Below are 25035 nucleotides of genomic sequence, written 5' to 3'. Positions count from 1 at the left end.
CCCCCAACAACATATACCTTCTTTCGGCGCTCACACCTGTTGAAGACGCAACGAGCGATTGCTAAGAGTGATAACACGGGAGGGTGTTGCTTGTGCCAGCAAAACACGCAAAAGATCATGTCATGGAGTGAAACACCAGGAACTTGTAACTAGAAAATTCTGTCTTCCCAGCGACCGAGAACAGGCTTTGCACCCACACATTGTTCTTGAGTGCGAGTAGAAGGAATTCTGCGAGCGCCTAGCGTGGTCTCGTTTACAGCCTGTTTTTTTGGCCGCCTCTGTGTACACATGGCGTAATATCGTCTATCGCATCGGCTGAAGGCAAGTTCTTTTGAAAACGCGCAGTCACATGTGTATTTGTGCTCTTAAGGTGCAGGAAATAAGGCCCGACAAAGGGGGAATGCATGGAAATGAGATGTCTCGTGATATGCACGGTATTGCTTGGGATTGGTCGGGTGTATTCTTTTGCATGTATGTAAAAGCGAACTTCGTTTGTTTGGAACGTGGCCCATTCATCACTTTCGGACGTTTCGCCTCTGCACGCATCGTTTCCATAAGGTGTCAAGACCAAAACGACACATGCTTGTAATTTACTTTTTTTCAGCTGACATCGTCCGGTGGAGCTTCGTACGGGAACTACTCCTGCTTGTCTGGGGCCACAAGGTTGCAAGAATGCAGAGAAAGCCAAGAACGAGCATTTATATACAGCAAAGTAAACATTTCCTCGTTTCTCAGGGAGTGTTGCATCTTCTTTATTCAATTACACGTGGTATATAATGAATGGAGGCTTGTAAAGATCGCTCGCAATCATTTTTACCTAATAATAAAGAGATTGCACACAAAGAGTGCGAGCGGTTGCGCAGTAGAAGCCCAAAACACACAAAAAAAAAGAAAGAAATGGCGCGCCGGACAGCGCGGCAGGCGTAACATGTTCCACTTAGCGTTCAAAACGCGCGCGTCGAAAACCGAAACCGGTAGTGTGGCTCAGGTATGAATGTCGGCGGCATGAAGCGCTACAGTCAACTCGGCCGCTGGGGTCTATGGGAGTGCCCGCTCTTGTTGAATTCCTTTCTCTATGCTACAAGGCACTGTAGTTTTTTTCCCTTTTTTTTGACATAACACAGACATGCGCATGCTTTTTATTATGTTGGCCAATGAATAAAATCTGATGATAAAATTGATGGCTTCACAAATGAGCAACACGTTGCTACTCTTTTGGAAGAAAAAAAGAACAGAACACACAATATTAAAGAGCCTTACTAAAAAAACGAACCAGAAACCTAATCTTGAGTGTTCTGGTGCTGACATCTAGTGGGAGATTTGGAACTAAGTGCCATATGGCTTTAAAGAATTACCCCTTACATTAGTATTGGGCCGCTTCCAGCATGACAAGGGACAGTGAGACGTGCGATTAAACCACTAGACCGCGGCTTCCAACGTTTCCGCAATGATACACTTGGGTTTATCAATATACAATGAAAATTCGCATTGCCGTGTTTGAAAAATTGCTTTTGGGAAAAGTGTTACGCGTGCGTAGAGAGTAGAAATAGGCGTCAATCGAAAGCTGAGTTTCCGGACTACAAGCGCTGTACCGGTAGCCATAGTTTTTATCATAACTACCGTTTTAGTATCGAAAATCAAGTATAAATTTTCGTCGTTTCCATAAGCTTCCTTTACTGAATGATTAACCGCCGTGCGAATAAATCTACCTTTTCATAGCATGATCGCTGCACTTGTCTCGTGCGGATTGTCTTCTAGAACACGTCCGTCACCTTCCTTTTACAATAATCGATTTGTACATTATTTTTGGCGAAAAACCTACTCGTTCCATTGGAAACGCGCTAGCTTCGGGCCGCATCCACTCGGTGCGCTGGTTGGTACATGTACAGAATAGCTGCATATGCAAATCATTTCCGACCGCACTATTTTAGTTGCTTTAGATGTTTCTACCTGCGCTTGGGATGGCGCACGTCCTGTCGTCTTCATGCCCTTGTCAATCCATCACTATGACATCAATTCATGGGACAGCTTGAAGCAAATCTGATAAAATCATACCCTTTATATCGCCACACCTACCTAAGTTGAATAGACGATATTTATAACATGGGAACACGGCAAAAGTGCGTTAACCGACGTCGTTATGCGTTTCAAGCGCTTTCCTCGGAGTATTAAATTCATTGCTCACCACGGTCCTTGTCAAATCAACTTCTTCGACATGACGGTCTACATAGAAAATGGAAAACAGAGGACCACATTTTACCGGAACCCTACGGATAGCCATCAATATTTAGACAACACCAGTCATCACCTGCGACATTGCAAGCGAATAATTTTTCTAAACAAACTCTAACTTGGAAATGTAGCAATTTACTCAAATTTTTGTAAATGTTGTTTCTAAAATTTCTTACCTTGCAGGTGTAAATCGTCTATAGAATAAGAAAAAGTAGTCAATTGTCTATCTTCACAGAACAGACAAAGTGGGTAGGGAGCCAGACCAGCCCTGTGTTGATTAAACTTTAAGGGAGGTATTCGACACCTTCGTCGAGTGAAAGTTAGCTAAGTTTGAAAGAAATTTCTGCGCAAGGGGAATAGTATGTGTGAATTCGCTGCAAAATTAGTTACAGCTGGGTTTAAGAAGTCAAGCATGATGCCATACGACCTGAATGGAGGTGTAGTGATGTGGACGCTAGAAATACCTAAGAACTGGACCATTCAGGCTCGCTCTCACCAGCCTATCTGCCTTTTCATTAATGAGTATTGCCTTATGTCCGGGTACCAAGACAAGTCTTATTAATTTTCATTGCGCAGGTACATGCAAGATGTGTGGTTCTTCATTGGATATGAGTAATGAACATAGAAATGAGTAATGAACATAACGATAACAAATATGTTATTATGACTACTGATGAAGAGTTCAACCTAGTTTTCTCCGGGTTAATTGTACATGTAACTTATATCTCTACAATCAGCTGCTCATGTTTTTGATTTCTTGCACTTTGACGAATGGCGACGGGGTAAGGTACGTTTAAACGCAGTCATACAAACGACGAGAAAGGTGGGCGTCCGGATAGAGAAAAATACGCAATTATACTTACGTGTGTATTACATACGTATGCGATTCTGTAGCCATCCTGGTTTAACAGTCGAACAGTGAGGGATTACAGCATGGTGCTATGCGTAGGAGGCCTTCACAGTTGACAGGTCCAATGGGTCCTTTGTTGAATCGTTGGTTCGGTGGCCGGCTCCTCGATATTGCACATTGTTGCGACACCGTGAGTTTGGTTTCGCTGATTTCACAATCGCCCCAATAGGCGCCTACGCTGTCGCTGGGACCCTAAACGCTCAATCCGTCTCATGTTAGGGACAATGACCCCGCACAAAGAGTCTCTAACTCCAACGTGACCTTGCTGCTGGTGGTAGCTTTTCTGCAAGCCTGCGTGGACTATGGCACTACCCGCCTGCCAGCATGAGTGATCAGGCTTTGTCATGGTTGCAGGCAATTAGCTTGGAAAGAAAAATGTCCGAGTTGCCCGAACTTGCTTTGTTGAAGTTTAGGCTGATCATATAACCGTGCAGATACTGAAATTAAGTTTCATCATCAGAATTTGTTCGAACTGACTAAGCCTTACAAGTTCACTGGCTCTACTTCGTAAGATGCAATAGGTATCGTATTATGGTTAGTTCGGAATTAGTGAAACATTTGAAATTAGTGATTTAAGCATTTTATTCATAGAGCAAGTAATTACGCCTATAAGCGATCCATTTTAGAATTTAAAATTGTGTTCTATCCTACCGGAAATAAGAAAAATCTAAAAAAAAGATTAAATTATGGGGTTTTGCGTGGCAAAACCACTTTCTCATTATGAGGCACGCCGTAATGGAGGACTCCGGAAATTTAGACTACCTGGTTTTCTTTAACGTGCACCTAAATCTAAATACACGGATATTTTTGCATTTCGCTACCATCGAAATGCGGCCGCCGTGGGCGCTAAAAATCTGTCTAGTCCAAGAAAACACTTGGTGTATTGACGTTTTATGACGAAAAATAAACATGAAGGTGTGACTTTATTGAAATATATATATGAGCATTCATTATGGTACAACCAAAACACACACTAGTGCGCAGGGGTGGATTATCCAGCGTTCAAATGGTTCAAAAGAACCTGGACCTCCGGGCTTAGGGGGCGTTCCGAGGGCTGGACCGCCGAGCTGAACATGATGTTTCTAGAGCCGAGCCGAGGCACGCAGTCGGTCCCAGAGCACATATCACCTGACACCTCTGCTGCGTTCAGCGAGCCTCCCCGTACTGCCGCTGCTTGAACTGCTCGTGACGCTGTGATTCTACGGCGCAGAAACGTATCAACTCATCACCGGCGATCTTGTGAATGTTCCACAGCTTACAGTATGTCAGTATCCAGCATAATAAGCCTTGTGTCACGTATAATCGCTGCGCGGTGGTTCCGCGAGCTCGTAAAGTTTCCCAACGCTGTTGAGGTGGAGGAGCTGAGCGCGGTCCATTTCGGAGAAGATCATCTTCTGCCTGCCCACAGCGATTAAAGCACTCAAAACATATGAACTACAACACGGTGAACGCAGGCAGGGCGCACAATAACAGTAGTGCAGAAGCGTGAACCAAGCCACACATGAGGTGCACAACCACGAAACAGGTGTAGACGGGAAAATATCGACAGAGCAGTTTAGCGGGTGCTAGTCGTGGCCAGACGAAAGATGATAAGCCGACAACCGTTCGCAATATTTATTTAGCCTATTGCGCAATGTTACCTTGTAAAGCCTGTATACATTTACGCACAGCGTTAGGTTAACGTTACGATCATTTATTCGTGCTTCAGTTAACAAAAGAAGAATGAAAACTTTTCTAGCTTCATCCCCATGTGCGTCACTCCACCAGAAAACTGACAATTTCATAAGTGCGCCTTAAGTGCAGTTCCTGAAGCTCATCACGAAGTTTTAATTTTCTCGTACTTACATAAGTGAACTTTCCGTGAAGTTTAAGGATCGCTCTCGAATACGGCGGTAAAATAAACGGCAGCGCAATGGGTCCAACTCGCGCATTGTCCCTAGCCACACAGGAGAACAAAATAGCAACGCGCCAAACCTTACGAAAGGCTCAGCTTCTAGCGGCGCCACAATGGACGTAGACGGACCGGAGCTGGCGCAAAGCTTCGGCTAATGTTTTGGCCGCAGGTTCACTAAATTTCGTGTGTGTGCGCGATGCGCGGCCAGTGAAACCTCCATGCTCTGAACCCTTCCCTGTTCTTTGTACTCGCCATTGTCCAGTTACTAGAGCACAATCAGATCACCTGCTGGCCTTAAAGGTAAGATGTTCAAAAATTACATGGGATATGAGTACTGGAAACAACTGGTAGCTCATTTATTATATCTGTTGTCGAGTAATTGACACGGATTTTTTAAAGGTAGCTTAAAAGTAAAGGGTGCATGTTTCCTGTGATATTTGCAGAGCAGCTATTTCATTATTTTGCGAAGATTGAGACACAACCCAGTTCCCTGCGAGACCCTTTGGAACATTAATATCCAGCGAATTAGCATTTGAATACATTTATCGCGAATATATTATGACGCAATGAATGAGTGCGTGCATTTCCTTTTGGCTGCTTCCGTTATTATCAAATAGTTTTATGCATAAGCGCCAGGTGTGAAAAATTGGTACGAGCCGTTCTAACTGCTTTATTCTGAACCGCAGGCTTCGCCAAGCTTCCACATTTCCTGCTCCATTTTTGCCGTCCTTGAATACTGTCGGTCTCCTTTCATTGGACTGAGCGAGCGTCGCTGTAATTAACTTGAATGAAGACCCGCGAGGGTGCATTTCGTTCTGAAGATATGCGAATAATAATGACCTAGAGATCTTATTAAAAACTGAATTCCTGTTGTATCGTCTTATTCTCTGAACTTCCTTCATATTAGAGACAGATCCGGATCATGTCGAGAGAGTAGTTGGTAGACGGGGATCAACAGAAACCAGGACCATGCGATAACTTTGCGTCGGCGGGTTAATTGCCAGTGTCAGCTTTCTTTGGCAATTTTTCATTGTCTTGCTAAATTACCGTAACGCAAGTCATACATTTGTTTTGAGAGTAATCTTCATTGTTGCACTTAATCAAAAGTAATTCTATGAAAACATACTTCGCCTGACTTACTTATGGCTTTGTAACCTTGGCTTGCAGGCTCTGTGACTGTACCATACCAAGGAAAAAAGAAGCTCTCTGGCGCTCAAAAGCAGCATTTGGCAACAGTAAAAAAAAATAAAAAACACCTTAGCGACAATTTGCGATAAATGCCTAAGCTTTCTAGCCATGTTGTCAGCCACAAGAGCCCGGCCAGTAATCCGTCAACCAGTGAGGCCAGTGAATGTGACGAAGCAGGCCATGCGCTCAGCGAGACCGTTTGTGCTGAAGCAGACGCAAACGAAGCACTCTCGTAATGACTTTAATGTCAACAGCCTCAACGAGCGCGTTCAAAGAACCAACTTCATCGCACACAACTATGAAGCCTGTTTCTCCAGGGACGAGCAGCCCGACCGAGACAGAGCGGCCATTGCTTGGTGAGGGTTCTTGCATGTCTATGGAACCTGCTGACTGGTTTCCACTGCGCGCAGCCAATGTCAGCGTTTGGACGCCACAAATCCAGGATGTGTGTGAAAACCCTACAAACATGCAAGGAGGATTACTCTCGCTCGAAGAGGTATTTTAAGCCAACTAACGCGGCATCGAAGCGCTACCACCGCCACTTCAAGCAAGAAATGCTCTATGCTTACAGGAACAATGGCGAAGTCGTCTTGCGCGAATGGGTGCTGCATAGTCCCTGCAAAGAATTCATATATTGCTTTACTTGTACTCCGATGTTCGCAAAAAGGACAAATTTTCAGGACCAGGTGGGATCAGTTTATGGAACAAGGCATATTCGTAGTTAAAGACACACGAAGAAAGTCAGTGTCACAGGCAATACGAGCATGACCTGTGCAAGCGACGTTTCCTTAGAATATCCGCCATTCGATCCCTTGAACAGCACAACTCGCAGCGGGAAACTTCTGGAGAAATGGCCTTCAGCACATAGTTGGTGTTGTCTCTTCGGCGACTTTAATTTTCCCTCCATAAACTGGAAGTAGTTGTCATCAAGCTGCCGCCTTTCTCCAGATTTCATTGCCATTGGATTTCAACCTGCCACAGATCATAAGTCAGGCCACTCGTGATTCCAATACACTGGATCTAGTATTGACAACGGTCGCTTATACTGTTGAAAAATAACATATTTAGATGGTTTCAGTGACCATAAATTAATGCAAGTAAACCTTAAAGTCTCATACCGTTTTTCTGGAGCCACAACTAAGATAATGCGTGACTATAACACTGGAAATCACAGTGTTATTAATGCTAAATTTGAAACATTTCTTGTTAGTGTTTTACTTCCTTTTTTAAGGAAGCGATTGTGCGCTACCGCAAAACGCACGTGCACTCGAATATGTTGGAAAACATACAGCGACTTCTTGAAAAGCTACTGTTCTATAGTACGTGCTGCCCGAGATAAGCATTTTTCGCACGATTTGCCATCCCTCCTCACAACTAACATAAAATAATATAGGGAATCAGTGTGTCCCGAGCTCCAGGACAGCAACGTCATCTTGCATAATAACAACCACATTCCAATTCCAGACCATGACTGTCCAAACGCGATCAATTCATTCTTTTCATCAGTATGTAAAATAGAAGACTATTAAAACGTTCCTGAGGTAGCTAATCTTCACTACCTTTTTTTACAACCCATCGACATTACTGTCGACGGCATGGCATTCATTATAAATAATCTGAAAGTGTCCCCATCAGCAGGCGTTGATGACATGAACTCAAAGATACTAAAAACACGATATCAGTCTCGAGTAAAATATTATCTCATATATTGTGGCAGCCGCTATCGACAGGAATGCTTCCCCAAGGAAGGGAAGGGAAGAGAAAAGTAGAAGGCAGGGAGGTTAACCAGAATAACGTCCGGTTGGCTACCCTACACCGGGGGAATGGGAAAGGGGAAAACAAAGATCCCCAAAGACTGGTAAATCGCGAAGGTGATTGCCATCATTAAATGCGGCAATAAAAATTCAGCACTAAACTACAGACCCATTCCACTTACTTCCATCTGCTGTAAGATGCTAGAGCATATAATCACCTCCCATATTTACAATAATTTAGAGAATAATAATTTTTTCTTCGCGAACCAACATGGATTTAGGAAGGGTTTATCGTGCGACACTCAACTATTTGAGTTCACGACTGAATTACATGTAGAACTAGACAAAAACCTGCAAATTGACTGCATGTTTTGAGATTTTTCAAAAGCGATTGATCGCGTAGCTCGCTGCTGACTAATTTCTAAACTTTCTTTGTCCTTAGATACACTTACGCTATCTTGAATTCGGAACTTTCTTACGAATCGGCAGCAGTTCACCTTGGTTAACAATTTTTCCTCCCCGCTCTCTTTCGTTTCCTCTGGTGTGCCGCAGGGCAGTGTCCTCGGTCGACAACCTTTCCTGATACATATTAACGACTTACCGAATAACATATCTTCTCATGTGCGGATTTTCGCTGACGATTGTATAATTTACCGACAAATTGCTTAGTACTGATGACCACGTAAGAACTCAAAATGATCTTGACCTTAATAGCAGTTGGTGTAGCACATGGCTAATGTGGATTAATCCAGACAAATGTAATGTCTTTCAGTAGCAAAACATTTCCTTTCCAACTTTCCATACTATAATAACAACAATCCTGTGTCTGTAGCTACCTCTTTCAAATACTTAGCCGTAACCTTGACATCAAACCTTTCCTGGGCTACACATATCAACAACGTCTGCGGAAATTCCTCCCCATCCTTGGGATATTTACGCCGGAGCCTCCGTAAGACACCGGCAAATGTCCGCAAACTAGGCTATCTTACATTTGTTCGCCCTAAACTTGAACTCGCTTCTTCAATATGGTCCCCTCATTACATTTATTTAACCACTATGCTAGAATCAGTTCAGAATAGAACCGCTAGATTCATCTCACAAAATTACGACTGCAACGAAAGTATAACGCAAATTAAAAACAATTGATCAATTCCTTCTTTGAACACTCGTCGTGATGTAGCTCTTTTATTGCTGTTTCACAAGTACGTTCACGGACCGAGTCCATCACCAATAGCTCTGCAAGTTTCTCCATTCTTCTCACGAAGATTGCATAATAACCTTTCTTTCACGCGCATCTATGGTAAAACAGACGTTTTTAACTCATCTGCACTTTCACGTGTCATCCGCTTGCGGAGCCACCTTCCCGATATCCTGGTAGCTGAAACTAACATAGAAAAATTCCGTCACGACCTAAACATTCATTAGTTAATTAAAAAAAAAACTCTGCGTTGCTTCTTGTATGCCTTACTTTTTTCTTTTTTTGATCTGAGAATTTGAGAGTTTGTGTAAACTTGACTCTTCGTTGTATTATTATTAACAAAGCGCTTTATGTTCTGTATAATTCTATGCTCTTTATACTATGTAACAATTTTTAATCTTCCCTTACCCAATGCCCATTCTTCGGGAATGTACGACATTTCGAATAAATAAACAAACAAACAGACAAACAACTAAATAAATAAATAAATAAATAAATAAATAAATAAATAAGGTTTCTGGCAGAACGAGGGCTCTTTCTCAGGGGATCTAATGGTTGAATCGGGTCTTCCCAAGATGGCAACTTTCTCGGGTTCTTTGAACTGATCGCCAAGTTCGATCCTTTCCTTGCTTCCCATATAAAGAACTTTGGGAACGCTGGACGTGGCAAGAGATCCTGCCTCTCCTCAACCATTGTGGTAGAGGGTGCAGAAGCTCTTGTAATTGAAGTGCGAAAAAAATCACTTGCGAGATTGCAAGTGGCAAGTACTCCTCTCTTTCGGTTGATTCGACACCTGATTCGAATCACAGAGATCAACTTATAACGGTCATTAGCTACTTCGCTAACGATGAGCTTGAAGAACATTTTCTCAGGTTTTTACCCATAACCAGCCACAAACGGGAACACCTGGCGAAGTCAACGCTCGACTTCTCGACTCGCGAGCAATATGACTCGCAAATACCCCGGCATTTAGGCTAATTTGAAAAACGTCAATCCGCAAGCAAATGTTATCCCTTGCGCCGCTCATTCTCTTAACGTGGTCCGGGCGCGTGCTGTAGATTTTTGTGGGCAAGCCATTATTTTTTTTCCGGCTTGTACAGCGTATATATGTTTTCTTTGCTCCGTCTACTCATGGGTGGGCTGTATACTCCAGGTGCACTTGAAACAAAACGCAACCACTGTAAGCCCAAAGCAAGTCTCATACACGCGGTGGTCAGCGCGAACGGATGCAGTAAGGCCTCTCATGGCTGTTTCTAACGAAATCAAATCCGCCTTCATGGAACTATTCGAAGATCATGACGAACGAGTAGAAACGAAGCACGAGGCAAATTCTTTGCTGAAGGCGATGACAACGTTCGAAACCGCGCTGATGGCTGAGTTTCTGGACAGAGGTTTGCAGCGTTTCAAGGTCACCAGCAAGACACTTCAGAGCCCAACACTGTCATTTACTGCTGCTGTAAACCTGATAAAATCGTTGTGTGATTATGCATCCGGCTTGAGAGAGAGGTTCAATGAAATTGAAGAGCTTGCGATGGAAGCGTTGGACAATGATTCGTACAAAGCAAACACACAGAGAAAGCGAAAACAATCGACGCGATACGACAGTACTGAAGGCACGAGCACGCCATAGTCACAAGATCTTTCAGCTAAGTTACGCTGTGAAACCTTCTTCGTCACGATTGACAATCTCCTGCACGTTCTCGCAGCTCGGTTGAGCGCTTACACCGAATACTGCTCACAGCTTGCAGTTATTGACGATTGGAACTGCTTTTCCCAAGCACAGAGGCGCCTGCAGGCAATGGACCTCGTGAAAAAGTACCCTTCTGATCTGGCTGGCACATTTTCCGATGAGCTTGAACAGTTTATTTCAGCAAGCAACGAAGGCTGTTCTTCTGTGGCAGACAAGCTGAAACCTTGAATTCGTGAAAAGTTTGAAGGTTCAATCGCAGATGTTCATGTGCTGTTAGAATTTTCTTGTGCTTGATGGTCACAAATTGCACTGGCGAACGATCATTCACCGAGCTGAAATTGATGAAGTACAGTATTTGATCAACGATGACTGACAGCCGCCTCAGCGATTTATCGATGCTGAGCGTGGAGGCGGAGAATCATAGGAGGGGCAATGTTGAAGATCTCATCAACAAACTGTCCAAGCAAAAAGCACGAAGACGCTTCTAGAAATGTACATACCTTTCTTTTCTTAAAAGATGAATAAAAAGAGAAAACACGGTAATACGTATCCACGCCCCATTTCAAAGTTGAATTTCTGGGAAACGCATAACGTATTTTCGGCCTTGTGTTCAAGTAAAGCTTTTTCTTTATAAAAATGACAATTTATTCCGAAATTTGATAGCATAAACGGCGTGTGCAATATGGACGTGTTTCCTTCTCTTATAAAAGTGGATATTGCCTAAAAAAAACGTCAATGTATTACCTGTTTGGAAGTGAGCGATCTGCGCATAAATTAAAATATGTATGATTGTTTATTTGAGACTGTTATTAAAAATATTTACCCTTGATTCAGTACTGAACCAACTTTCGCGGCAAATCTTATTGCTGTCTTGTCTATTCTTCTCCTGGTATAGTTCCATTAAGATGACTATCTCTCTACGTGAACTGCGAGAAAGTATACGCCCAGGCGATCTTCATAAACGCTCCGGAGACTCTTCGAATGCATATGGCATGTGTTCCTTGTAGCAAATTCTAAAAAGCGTGAAGTCTCAAGAATCACGGCAGGGTAAGGCGTGAGGGGCGGGGGTGTCCCTTGCTTTTTTGAACAGGGCCATCAGCACTGTTAATCCGGCCCTGACAGTGCGGATCGCACTGATTTCGTTGCTTTTCTTGCAAATGCGCCGTGGAGAGTAGGGTGTAGGAGAATGCAAGAAGGCCGCCCTCAATCGTCGCATCTGCGAAGTTATTACTGCGATAGCGCTAAAAGCCCCGTGTCGTACCAAATCCGTTGTCGGTGTCTTGCGTCGCACGTCGTTCAGCGAAAAGTCATTGCCAACCACAACCACGCAGGCGCTCCACGTGGCCCATTGGCGTTACTGAACTAATTAAATTCCTCAAACTAAGCGGCGTAAGAAAAACTTATAAAGTAGAACCTAAACACAACCTACAGGCATGATGGCGTCGGATTGTAATTTGAATATAGCAGTAAACATAATTCTATTACGTGACACCTCAGATACACCATTGTCCACCATTTTTACGCTTCATAGAGCAATACGCTGCGCTAGGTTTCATGCAAAAACACAATCAGATGGCGCTCGCCTCCGTTCATCCGCGGCCTACGCAAGAGGCCGCATTTTTACCACTTATGTTCAACACATTCAGGAAACAAGATGATCGTCCTTTGAGTGAACGGACAGTGCTAGAACATCGTCCCCACCGGTCATTGGCCCAGAAAGCAGTGCAGGTAGTTTTGTGCTTTCTCAGAACATCTGGTTTGTACGAGCGGCTTTGACTAGTATTTTCCCTGCGCGTCTCTATACCCTTCTCTCTCCCGGCACTGTCCTCCCTTTCTCCCTTCCCTCAGCGTAGAGTAGCCAATCCGACTCTTGACTGGTTAACATTCCTGCCTTCCTTATATCCCTCTCTCTTTCTCTTCCTCGCCCGCTCGACTTAGTGCATAACGTTCGCCGCTAGCGTTCGTCGTTAGCGTTTCCCGGTAAACATTACGGTTGTGTGAGTGATTGTGAAGAGGAAGAGGCGGCATTTTATGCAACCCTTTAGGGAGCACGATTCAGCGCCTAGACATTACGGTTACATAAGCTGCAGTTGCCGAGAGGCGTGAGGAGTCGGGAATCTTTGAATGCTATCGCGTTTCACTCTGGAAGGCGAGGCTTAAGCGTTCTCCAAATATTTCACCTTTGCAAGAAACGTAGCAAACTAGTCACTATCACTCATCAGAGTGTTTAGATCTCGTACGATAGTTTGTAATTAGTGAAATGTAGGTAATTAGTGAATGAAGCATTTTATTATTTGCCAACTTTCTGCGCCTATAGGCGATCCATTTTAGGGATTGAAATTGTCCCATCTCCCACAGAAAATTTAGAAGATATGTTCCAAGAAAAACACCTGGCATATTCTCTTGTTATTACATAAAAGAAACAAAGGTGTGTTCTTAATTAAATGGCTATGTGCGTTCATTCTAGTGCGGTCAAACCAATCAGTAGTGCGATGAGCACCGAGTTGGCTGCTTTTCATCAAAATCTGTCTTGTTAAGTATGGCGCAGGAGATAGCACGAAGGCCGCCATCAATCAGCGCATCTGCCAAGTCATTTCACCTTTGCAATAAAAGCAGCGAACTAATCACTGTCACTGATTACAACATTTAATAGTCTGAGTGCAGTTAAAAGAGTGCCAATGTGCAGCTATGCTAGTAACGCCAGCTTTCATCTCGTTTGCAAATCTGTGGAGGGGAATACGTTTCATCGAATCCTCCAAAATAAACCGCTCTTACTGCGCACTTGTCGTTGCCTGGCTTATGTTCTGAAGTATCTTCCATCGTTTTGTACAGCGATGTTCTCCAGAGCTAGGATTCTGGGACTTTTACGGGTCCATCACGTGTACAGAAAACTGAGGTGGGCCGATCCCGGAGGCAGTGCCAGGCCCGGAGCAATAGCTCTTAGCCCCGTTAGGCAGGCGCGTGAAGCGAACGTAAAGCACAGCTTTCGTTTCAGTACGAAGTACACAAATAAAAATGCCGTCAAACCACATGATTGATGACCAGCGCACGCACTTCCGCGCTGAGCAACGCACGTTGCCGCCAATCTCTCGCCAGTGGTCGTTGTCGGCGACTGATGTGGACATGTAAAATGCGGTAACAAAGAAGTGGTTCACAAACTTCGCGGAAGATTTTTGCCTGGGTTACTTCAACGGTCCGAGTCAACGAACTACCGTACGCCGGCCATGCGTCGATTTTACTTTGTACAAAAACATTTCTCAAATCAGAACGGAAAACATCTGTGTGCATCATAGCGACCACAAAGCAGATATACCAGTAATTTCAAAGTAATAAATAAAATAAAGCTTTTGAGAACTCCATTGAAATGGGTGTTTCTGTGATATACCGCTTTGAATAGCAGTGTGCGTAGTGGGCACACATCATGGTATCGGTGTTCGAGAAGTTGTCCTACATGAGGCGCAACATATGTACAACTTCGCTGGCCTACCACCTTGTTAGAAGTGGATTGGCGGTGATTTTTGTTTGCCTTATGAAAAAAAAGTACTTTTATCGCAAATATATTTAGCGCTTATAACGGGTATTTATTTAGTTATTGATTTATTTACAATACCCCTAAAGGCCCTCGACGAAGGGTACTACAGTGGAGGGGGGGGGTGGCTACAAGAAAATACACAAGTGTACATTAAGGTACAGCACATATAAAAAGAAAAACATTTACAAGATATTTTTTTCTTTTTTTCCCGCTCGACAAGGCAGTGTAGTTATCATATTGAACCAAGAAACCAGAAAAAGAAAAGAAAAAAAGAAAAAAGAAAGCTACGTACATAAAAACATCAGGAGCGAGCAACAACTCACAAAGCATCAAAACTATCAGGGAAACACACTTAATAAGAAAACACAATATTTTTTACAGCGCGTCAAAGTAGTGCAAATTCTTTTCTTAAATTTGGTTATCTAAGTTTCCATGGCTATGTATGAGGGTAAATCGTTCCAATCGATGATAGTGTGCGGAACGAAGGATTGAGCGAAAGTTGATGACTGAGACAAAATGCGTTTCACTTTGTTACGGTGATCGCGGCGAGGAAAGATAATCGGCGGTGACTGAAAAAAATCATCACGAAGTGAGGTATGGTGGAAAATTTTATGAAATAGTGATAAGTGAGAATGTTTTCGACGAAGGCGCAAGGATTGCAAACCGGCACGTTTCTTTAAAGATGTAACGCTGGTGAATGTTGAATAATCTGAAAAAATAAATCGAGCAGCGCGGTTCTGCAGCGCTTCAAGGTTAGAGGCTAGATATACCTGATGGAAATCCCAAATTGCCAAATTACAAAGATTCTGTTTTTAGTTTTATATGCTCACATCAGGGCAGCCCCTCTGCCCAAGAATATGAACCCAGAGCACAACATCGACACAAGACTTGGAGCCAAAGCACTCCTCCGACGGGCAGCCGCCTCCGGGAAAGCCTGCTGCTTTACGGACGCAGCCAAATAACCTGGCAGACATGCCTATGTAGCAGCGGTGGTCAATAAAGATGGCACGCTCATCAACGCTTGCACGGTCCACACAGATAGTCCTGAGGTGGCCGAGCAGGCGGCCATCAGCCTTGCACTCCTAGAAGACGGTAAAAGCTTGGTATACTGCGACTCCAAGAGGGCAATTCTGTCCTCCGAAACAGCGAGCACATCCCCGACCGTCGGCAGAATCCTTGGTACTCATCGCCTCACCCCGCACTACATCAATTGGTTCCCAGCACACAATGGACCATTGCAGGGGCCGTTCCCTAACCTCAACGAGACGGCACGCGAACCCGCACGAGACCTAACTCGCCGTGCGAGCAGGGACTCCCTGTCGGCAGGATGGGTGCCAGCGCGACCCCCTCGTCACTTACAATGATCTCACCCAGCATTATAAGTTAGTCAAGAGAACCATGCCGCTACCGCACAAAGCACTCAATAAAGCACAAGAAGTCACGCACAGGCGGCTTCAGAGGGGCACCTACCCATGCCCGGCCTTCCTGCACAATATCTTTGGACGCGCACCCTCACAACGCGTGTCGCTACTGTAAGGATATAGCTAGCCTTGCTCACATGCTCTGGGGTTGCGCCCTCGCGCCGGGGGCCAGGACAACCGAGAAAGAGTGGGAGAGAGCTCTACGCAGCTCGGACCTTGAAGCACAGCTCTGGGCTATCCACCGCGCCCGCGACGCGGCGGAGGCGCATGGCCTTTCTGTCCCGACGTGGCCACTAACCGCGCGCACCAACGGACCTCAAGAAAGATTCATGCATCCGTCCATCTCTATGCAAGGCAGCCAAGTCTGGGCATACCGCCACAAACCACGTGGAGATTTTTAGCGTCTGCTCAATTCATGGTCCACGGCTGTTTCTGCAATCTTCCCCCAAGGAAATGCGGCCACCGCTCCCAGGACTGGATTCCGCAACCTTGGGCTTAGCAGCGTAGCGCTACAGCCACTATGCCATCTCGGCGTGTCGTATGTGATGAGCCTAAGAAGAGAACCTAAGATTAAAATACAGTTTTCGTCATAAAAGGTTTCGAGAGAAAGAGAGAGAGAGAGAGAGAGAGAGGGGCCTCTATTAGAAAAACAGAGAATTTTGCCGGCGCGTATATAACCGCTGGCATGCTACTCTGTATAGGGATGGGGAATAGGATTAAAATATTCCACAATAGAGTGCGAGAAAAAGAGGATAAAAATAAATATGAAATGTCCGATGGACCTGATACTAATATTTACAGGTGACATGGCGGGTAAATTTACGTAAAAGTTCCGAAGTTTATATCATTTCGATTGACAAGCCTGAGCTGGTCATCTATGAAGTGTGTGGCTGTCAACTTTTCCCCATCTATATCTGTATTTCCCTCTTGTGCAACGCGCCGTCTCCTGAGGGGAATAATTTGTATATTAAAACAAATTAGAGTGCGAGAAATACACCCGCGTGCACGCCCACAACCACAGACGCCATCACTGTGAAAAAAAGAAAACGAAAAGGGCTAATGCTCCGTTTTTTTAACGCAGATTGAGGATTACAAAACGGAAGGCATTCACAGCGATACAGCAGCCCTAAAAAATCACCAGCGTAATGAGGGTGCCCAAAGAGGAAATGACCAAAGAAGGTGCCTTGGTGAAGATGCGCCGATCGAGTTTGCATTGATCTGAGTTTCATACAACCGCCTCGTTAACAGCCAAAGTTTAAACTTAAAGTTGTTCAAGTAGTTTCGAGCAAAAGCTTTTGATACGTTGCTTCAAGGGATACCTTAACTCTGTTCTTTGCAGATGCCTAGCACTTATGTAAAGCTGACTGATAAGAAAGAACAAGAGAGACAGCAGTTTCTACGGCTTGCAGAATTCGCTCCTATTTGGATAATTCTGCCTTGCATATTGTAATGGAGCTATCATAAATATTTTAGTTTATGAAAAAATTCTGAAAAAGTTTTGTTTAAAGGTGAAGCTTTTAAGGCGCTAACAGCGTTTAACGTCGCACTGAAAGCAGCCTCACAATACTGGCGACAGCAGCGTGCCAGCGTTGTTGTTGACGAACCTCGATGGTACACATGGTGAGACCGAAGGAAGCCCATCGTCGTAGGAGAGAGAGAGAGAGAGAGAGAGAGTGGGAAGTAGAAAAAGAACGAAGTTTTCTGTAACTTTTTCAAGGGGCTAGTCACAGTTGTTCAGCTTTCATATAAATGACAATATAAATTTAGATTGACGTTCACCACCCAGTGGTTTAACACAGCTGTTCAGCATAAGTGCTAATGGTGCGTGTGAGCACCACTCTCATGCCAGAAGCGGAATAGAGATCGCTGCCCAGGCTTCGGCAAAAGCGGATTGACTGGAGTGGATTCACCGGTGTACGCGCACTTAGTTTTCCTCCCAAAAGCGACGAAACCAACTCAGCCTCTCTGGACAGACACTCTCCACGCATGCGTCATCCATCGTAGAACACGACAACGCCAAATGCGCAAATGCCTTTTGACAGAGTGGTATATTGATACCTCTATAAAATATTTTCGCATCCCATGCGTCGGGGCCATTCTTAAAAGGAATATTTCGGGTGTGGTAGAGAAGAACCCTGTTCTTTCGTAACAATCTGCAAATATTTGAAAATCGCAAACGCCTTACTGAACAAAAACACTTGATAATATTGTTACGGTGGGAAAAGAGAACGAGGTCGTCGACGGTGAAGAGGACGAAATGGCAAGAGCCTCTCGGGATTCTCGGCAGCTGTTTATATAGGCTTGGTTAATACACCGTGTAAATAGTATTATACTCGTGGCAGTATAATCATGCGAATAGATTTCTTTGGCTTTTGTAGCCGTTATCGTGGTTGGTGGTCGATGGCCAGTGGCCAGACATGGCAAACGAAGAAACGTTTGTTTGCTTTCGCGCTTTTCTCTGGCTTGCTTTGTCTCTGGCTCTGGCCAATGCCACCTAGACTGCCTCAAGTCAATGCCGCTGGACTGCCTCCAAGACATGGCAAGAATGGAGCCGCCTGCAGCCACAGCGTGGTAAGCGGTTGCGCTTCCTCAGTGCGTTTGGGTGTTACATAAGTTCTCTTCGGCAGCTAGGTAGCATGCAAGAACAATAAGTAAAAGAGAAAAAAAGTAGCAATGTTTCGATTTTTGGAGCGAAACCGCGCTCACGTGACTGATTACTCACACATTCCAGCTTTCTTTTTTTTTTTTTGTCTGGCTCCTGCACTTCGCTTTGTTCACCCGCCGGCACAACTGAACTTGAATGTCTGTACTTCGAACACTGAAACGCCCTCTTTGCAGAGCGTTAGAAGGCGAGTTGTGCAGCGAGCTAGCTTTAAATTAAGCTGCTTTCATTGTTCTTCGTCTATAGTTCAGTTGTGTGCGATGATGGTCAAGGCTCACAAGGCAGGATGCACCAACCTCCGCTTGTCAGTGCGCCTCGCAACGGTGTAAAAGCGATATTCAGTTCTAAGTGCAACGGTCGCCTTCAGTGAAGACTCCCTTGCGTTTCCCACATTTCAGCTTTTATTAGGTTCCACGCAATGAGAACAGTTCTACGTTAGGAATAACCGGGATTAAAAGCGTGTGTTGTGTAAACAATGTTGCACATTGCGCGCAGCAGACGTGCTTGCGTTTGCGCCATCTTAATTTTCTTTATTTAATAGATCTGCTTCGGCGGACAATGTATCAACTTCTTGCGAGTGTGTTCCAAAGCTTAAACTTGTTCACACTATTATAATGTAGACGCGCGGACGTATGAGAGAGCTGGCTAGCCATCTAAAGTCGTCCTCCAAAAAGGACGACTTTCTTTACAAAATTTAGAAAATTTTTACTTTACAAAATTATAAGTTATTTCTTCCTAGTAATATCTAGCCACAGCAGTGCGCGAGTCGCTTGCAGACGGGCGCCGTGCGTCTCATCAGATGGCGTGATCAACGTGCCTGGCTGTTGAATGATGTACTATTTGAAGTGACCCTTGCATACCTACAGGAAATGCGCCAACCTCGCGCAAACAAAATCGAGCTAGTATTATGCACTAAACGTAACACGTGTAGCTTTTACAAACGATAGAAGGAACATACGAAAGCCATACTGCAGCTCACAGGTGTCATACCGTGACAAGAAGGAAACTCGGATGAATTGCTTACCTTGGCAGTTTTTAACGGAACCAGTTTATTTTCTCGTGGAGAAGCCCATATCCACGCGTGTCTTGTATTGCACTTCAGGAGAGAAAGCACGTGGGCGTTTGGCTCCAACTAATAATTTCCATGTGGGGCGCGGCAAACAAAACGTCGCCGGCATTTCGCAGATTGTCACACATCTGCACACCCGTACATTGTGGACATATATACGGAGTTGCAAGAAGAAAGGAGCGTTAGCCGAAGGACCCCATTTTTATTAATCATATCTTAAGAAGTCGAAAAACATAGACACCAAGGAAAACACGGGGAAAATTACTTGTACTGACTAATGGAAAAAAAAGAATTATGAATTATTGGAACTGAAAATGGTTGGAAGAACAACTTGCTGCCCATTTGCATCTATTTCATCCACTTTGAATTCCATTTATTTTTAATTCTTTTATTTTAATTAGTAAGCGCAAGTAATTTCCCATGTGTTTTCGTTGGTATCTATGTTTGTTGGCTTCTTATGATACAGAGTTACAGGCAGATATGCGCAGTGGCGCCTGGTCTAGCATCGCTGCTGCCCAAGATTGCTGCTTACATGTGTCGCACGACGTTTTGTAGAGGTGACACACTGCAGGGGCACTCCAGAAAAATGCTGCTGTGGCGCGTCTCAAAGAACGCGGTGTTCGTTTGAAAGCCTCTAGCTGAAGCCAGGGGACTCGACAAGCGTCTGACAGCAGTGAGGACAAGATCACATATCACGCTGTGTTTATAAAATATTATCGTGCGGAAATATACCGAATGTTACCAAAAATTATATCACCGTATTCGTACAGTCACAATGTTTCTGAGGACATCAATTTCTTGGACCATTGACGACTTCACGAAGAACTACCGATGCCAGAAAATTCGACGCACATGTCGAGGTTTTAACCCTTAATAAATAGTAATTTAAAAAGTAGCAGTGTCGCCCGGAAGGCGAAACATCGACTGCAATGGAAAATTAGTAGGCAGCTTTACTAAGGAAGGATAATAGCTTTATCGGCCGTGTAAACTTGGAAACATTCCCTTACTAAACAAAATTTGTTGCTGGGCTAGTTGGTTCATGCTTAATAGTGGTAAGCGCAATTTCAAGACGGGAAAGAAGACCGACATAGAAGCACGGGACAAGCGCAAATATTTTTTTTCTAAAGACATACCCTTACTAACTGAACTCAGAAGCACGGTATAAGCACACACATGTAAACAGGGACACGTGACTCTCGACGAGCGCGAATACTCGGTGTGAAAACGCTGGTGCAAGCGAGCGCGGCCGCAGCTTCGAGCGAAGTCACCTTCGTGCGGTCTATCGCTTCAACGCAAACTCTGCGGCGAAAACGCAGCGCTCACAAAGGTATGAGCGTCGGCAGATCCCTTTCAAGATACGACACGCGCGACTGCACGTGACCATTAAAATTACCGACTTGGCAGTGTCAAAGCCGCCCCACCCTCTCCATCCCGCGTTGCCTCCCCCCCTTTCCGCCATATGTGGCGCGCAAGACTGCGTCGCGATCGCCGGCTTCCGCTACGTGCTTTCACTCGCACATACAGCATAGAACGCGCGACGACCGTGTGATAGCCCTTGGAATTTACACGGAACATGACCCACAATGAAATATATTACAATTGTTCCCGACTGCGAGCCACCTACATCGAAGTTCTGAAAGGAGCGTTACTCAATTCAAAGACAATGTTATAAACTCGCCCTGAAGCGATGTCGCATAGATACATACACATTGAAACATTACAGAAAGAAGTTCTGCACGAAAATTTATTTTGGTTTCGACGAAGGTATCTGGAAGAGTGAAGTTTGTTTCCGGGAAATAAAACGGCATATGTATTTAAAGAAATACACAATTCCCTCTTATTTTTCTACGTCCTTCGGAAGAAACTCGTACAATATGTGAAGCTTGTCCTCCGAGACGTACCCTTCACGTTCAAGATCATCTAGAGGAAATGTAACCGTTGCTCTGTAACAGCCCGGGTTGCTTGCTTCTTCGGGTCTTCCAAAGAGCTTAAGTTCACCTTTATGGTCCCACACCTTCTGGCACTGTTTGCTTTGGGATGGATGTTTGACGGTCACCTGAATGTTCTGATTGAAAGGCCACTGAAGAAATTCGTCGATCACACCCTTGTGCAGCTGAATACAAGGATGCATTAACATATAATCTTCCTTTTGTAACAGGTACACTCCTGGCGACACGTGATAGCCAGATATGTATATCTTTTCACTCCAGCAACAGTATAACCCTTCTGAACCAGCTCTGTCTATCACTTCTTCCATGTCCTTAACAAAAAACTCGTATCGCCTAATGTTGATTGCGTTTAAGGCCAGTTGTTTTTCTTTATTCAATGGGCTCGGCCCTCCTTGCATCTCAGCGTCCTTCACTTCACCATTGTCTGCAACACTTCCGGCACACTTTCTGCAGATTGTCCTTGCCGCGTCGTCCAACACTTCGCCAATGGCTTCCTTCAGCGCATTCACACTTTCGCAAATTTCCTTGAGTGTTTTTACGTTGCTGACTGTTCGCTTCGTGTCTTCTAAGCCTTCCTTCAGCTCTTTTATTGAATCGGTTATTGCTCCTGTAAGCATGCGCGCCTCACCGCTGTGGTCAATCAATCTTTCCTCGACTGCTTTAACTGAGGATAAGGTAACTGTTGATTGTGAAGCAAGGTTATCCAACGTGCTACTTCCGATTGACCTTTGTAGCAGTGTTTCCTTGAGCGTGTTGATACAATGTGAAATGTTATTGAGGTGATCATTTTGGGCAATATTACCACTAATAACTTCGTCTAGCTTGTCTTTCATTTCAAGTACTCGCACGTCTAAGCTTGCATTCAGAGCCATCATCATTGCTTGTTGGCCAATGTCCGACTTTTCTAGAGCCCTGGACGTCAGAGACACCGGACTGACTCGGCATTTGCTTTGTAAATGCGCGGCCACGCTGCTACGGAGCACGAGCTTTGAACAATTAGGGCACGACGTAGCGTGGTGGTCACAGTCATTGCAAAAATGCTTGTTCAGTTCTGACGCAACCAAAACCATGTTGCAGCCGCGTTCTTCATTCCAGCATTTTACCTGAAAGGAAAAAGAAGCTTCCGAGTAATTTTCCATATTAGCATCTTCATATTTTTGATATTAGTATCTTCCATGTTATTCCATACCTCCAAACTTCGAATACTTCAAGGATCGTCTAGTGTGACGTTGCGTAATGAGACATCAAGATATGCCTCGTTGTAGTATTGCAATTTATTTATTTATTTATTTTAAAATACTGCAGGCCCTCGTCGGGCCCATGCAGGAGTGATTACACCATGGAATACAGTACAAAAAAAGAAGAAAGTGAAACCAGTGAATTCAAAACAAAGAGCATTAGCATACACAAAAATGAACATACTCAATAAATATGTACACTGTTTAAATGAGTGGTCCAGGAAGCAGGAGAAACAGCGTTTACCATTAGAATGCATCATCTACAAAGGCTGCATATCAAATATGGGTAATATCACCATTCCAATTCCAGATTCAATATTGTCAATAAATGCGTAGGCAGATGGGCAGTTTACGGCTCTAGAGGGTAGTATGTTCCAATGGGAAATGGCGTGTGGGAATAAAGAGTACTTGTGGGTGTTATGGCTGGGATGGTGTCGTATTGATTTATTATGGTTGGTTCGGGCATAAAGTCTGAATGACGCTTGAATGTATGTTGCTTGTGGTATTCGATAGGAGCCGTGATAAACCAAGTATAGAAATTTTAATCTGGAAATCATTCTACGTTGAGCCAGTGATTGGACGTTAGCCTTGACGCGCAGGTTCGTAATGCTCATTTGACGTGGATATTGTGAATATATAAATCTCAACGCTAAGTTCTGTATGCGTTCTAGTTTCTCGGTTAAGTACTTCTGGTGCGGGGTCCCTATAATGTCAGCATACTGTAAAGCGGGTCGAATGTGGGTTCTGTATCCATTTATTTTAACACTAGGTGTGTTTCTAAGTTTTCTTCTCAAGAAATGTAGTTTACCTAGGGCCTTGCCATATATGTTATTTATATGAGTTTCCCAATTTAATTTCGTTGTAAGAGTGACCCTGCGATATGTGACCTCCTCGTATTTTCTTAGTGGTATATTGTTTATTGTGTATGTAAACTGAATCGCATTTTTCTTGTGTGAAGGAGATACTGGTAGTTTTTGATGCATTCAGTTTCATCCCCCAAATGTTGCACCAATTTTTTATAGCAGCTAACAAATTATTTGTTTTACCTGGTCGTCTCTGGTATTCACTGTTGTGTACACTACGCAATCATCGGTGAATAGGCGCATTTGAATAGGCGGCTGAGCGCATTAACGAATATCATTGATGTAGATCAGAAATAGGAGGGGCGCAAGAACGGAGCCTTGTGGAACAATGCTACTGAACCCTGCTACTGAACAGCAGAAAAAAACGTTGATGTTATCAGGCATAATATCATTCACAGCTACGCATTGCTTTCTGCTTTCGAGATAGTTCTTGATCCATGATACTGTTTTCTCGTGTATACCAATGGCAATTAGTTTAGTAATGAGATCTGGATGCTAGGGTAAGAGCAATGAAGGGAAGCGGATGAATTTTTTTTGTGTGGTGACGCTCACACCGGCCTGAATAAGGTATTTTTTACGATATTCACCATACTACAAATATAAATTGTCAGGCACAAAGAAGGAATAAATCTGGCAGCCACAACCCCAGAAGCGCACAACATTACCAGGAACCTTGCTATTTGTCTTTTGTACATGCTGTTCGCACACACATGTACCATGTGTTCGAACTGGTGGTATGTGCGTTGGGATTGAGAGCGGCTGTCGAAGGTGAAATCCCCCACTAGGATGAGGCAACTTCGTTTGCTCTGTTTGGGTAGCGCTGCGTTCACTTTCGGCGATCCGCTTTCGTTCCAGTAGGACAGCGCCGTCCTCACGTGTCTCAGCCGCATAACGAGGAGGAACGACTCGGCGCGTTAACATACGCGTTCCTCGATCTCGGCAGTGATGAGAAGCTTCTTGAGGCAAAGGAGTGTGTGGTCTGGGTTGGTTGCTGCATACTTGGGACAAACAGCGCTTGTAAAGGACGCAATGAGGACGACAGACAAGACATACGGTGAAGTGAAAACACTGGTACACCGGACAAACAAGCCGATGTTTGAATGGCCTGCTGAGATTGCATCCCTGCTTGCTGGAAGGGTGTGTACCTAGTCGTTTAGCACAGCACTGCAAAGAATGTGGCTGCATACCTAGACCTATCCGGCACCTATACCTATCCGGACCTATCATTAGACCGGCTGCACACCTATCTGTGAAATTGCACAATTTTAGGTAGAAATACAGAGGAAAGAGCATGCGCGATTCGCGAAGCGCTTTGTATCCAGTCGCAAGGAAGTTGCTTTGTCAGCGTACCATCTGTTTCTCTGCATAGCTGTTAGATTAATTATATTAAAAACGTGACAGCCTGCTATGACAACGCACGTGATGCGATAATTTC

General features: G+C 44.3%; 1 protein-coding gene across 2 annotated transcripts in view; it reads right to left on the bottom strand.

Annotated features, from left to right (window-relative positions):
* Positions 1-21276: 21276 nt before the first annotated feature.
* LOC126518977 (uncharacterized) overlaps positions 21277-25035 on the bottom strand; it is a 57067-nt gene continuing 53308 nt past the window's right edge. For both annotated transcript variants that reach the window (XM_050168572.3, XM_050168574.3), the window contains exon 2: positions 21277-22602. In XM_050168572.3, the coding sequence (XP_050024529.1) occupies positions 21388-22602 (1215 nt within the window). In that variant the 3' untranslated portion in view covers positions 21277-21387. The remainder of the gene's footprint in view (positions 22603-25035) is intronic.

This window comes from Dermacentor andersoni, chromosome 10, assembly GCF_023375885.2.
Source record: "Dermacentor andersoni chromosome 10, qqDerAnde1_hic_scaffold, whole genome shotgun sequence".
Taxonomy (NCBI): domain Eukaryota; kingdom Metazoa; phylum Arthropoda; class Arachnida; order Ixodida; family Ixodidae; genus Dermacentor; species Dermacentor andersoni.
Note: the sequence above shows the minus strand (reverse complement) of the source record. Positions and strands in the feature narration are given on the sequence as shown.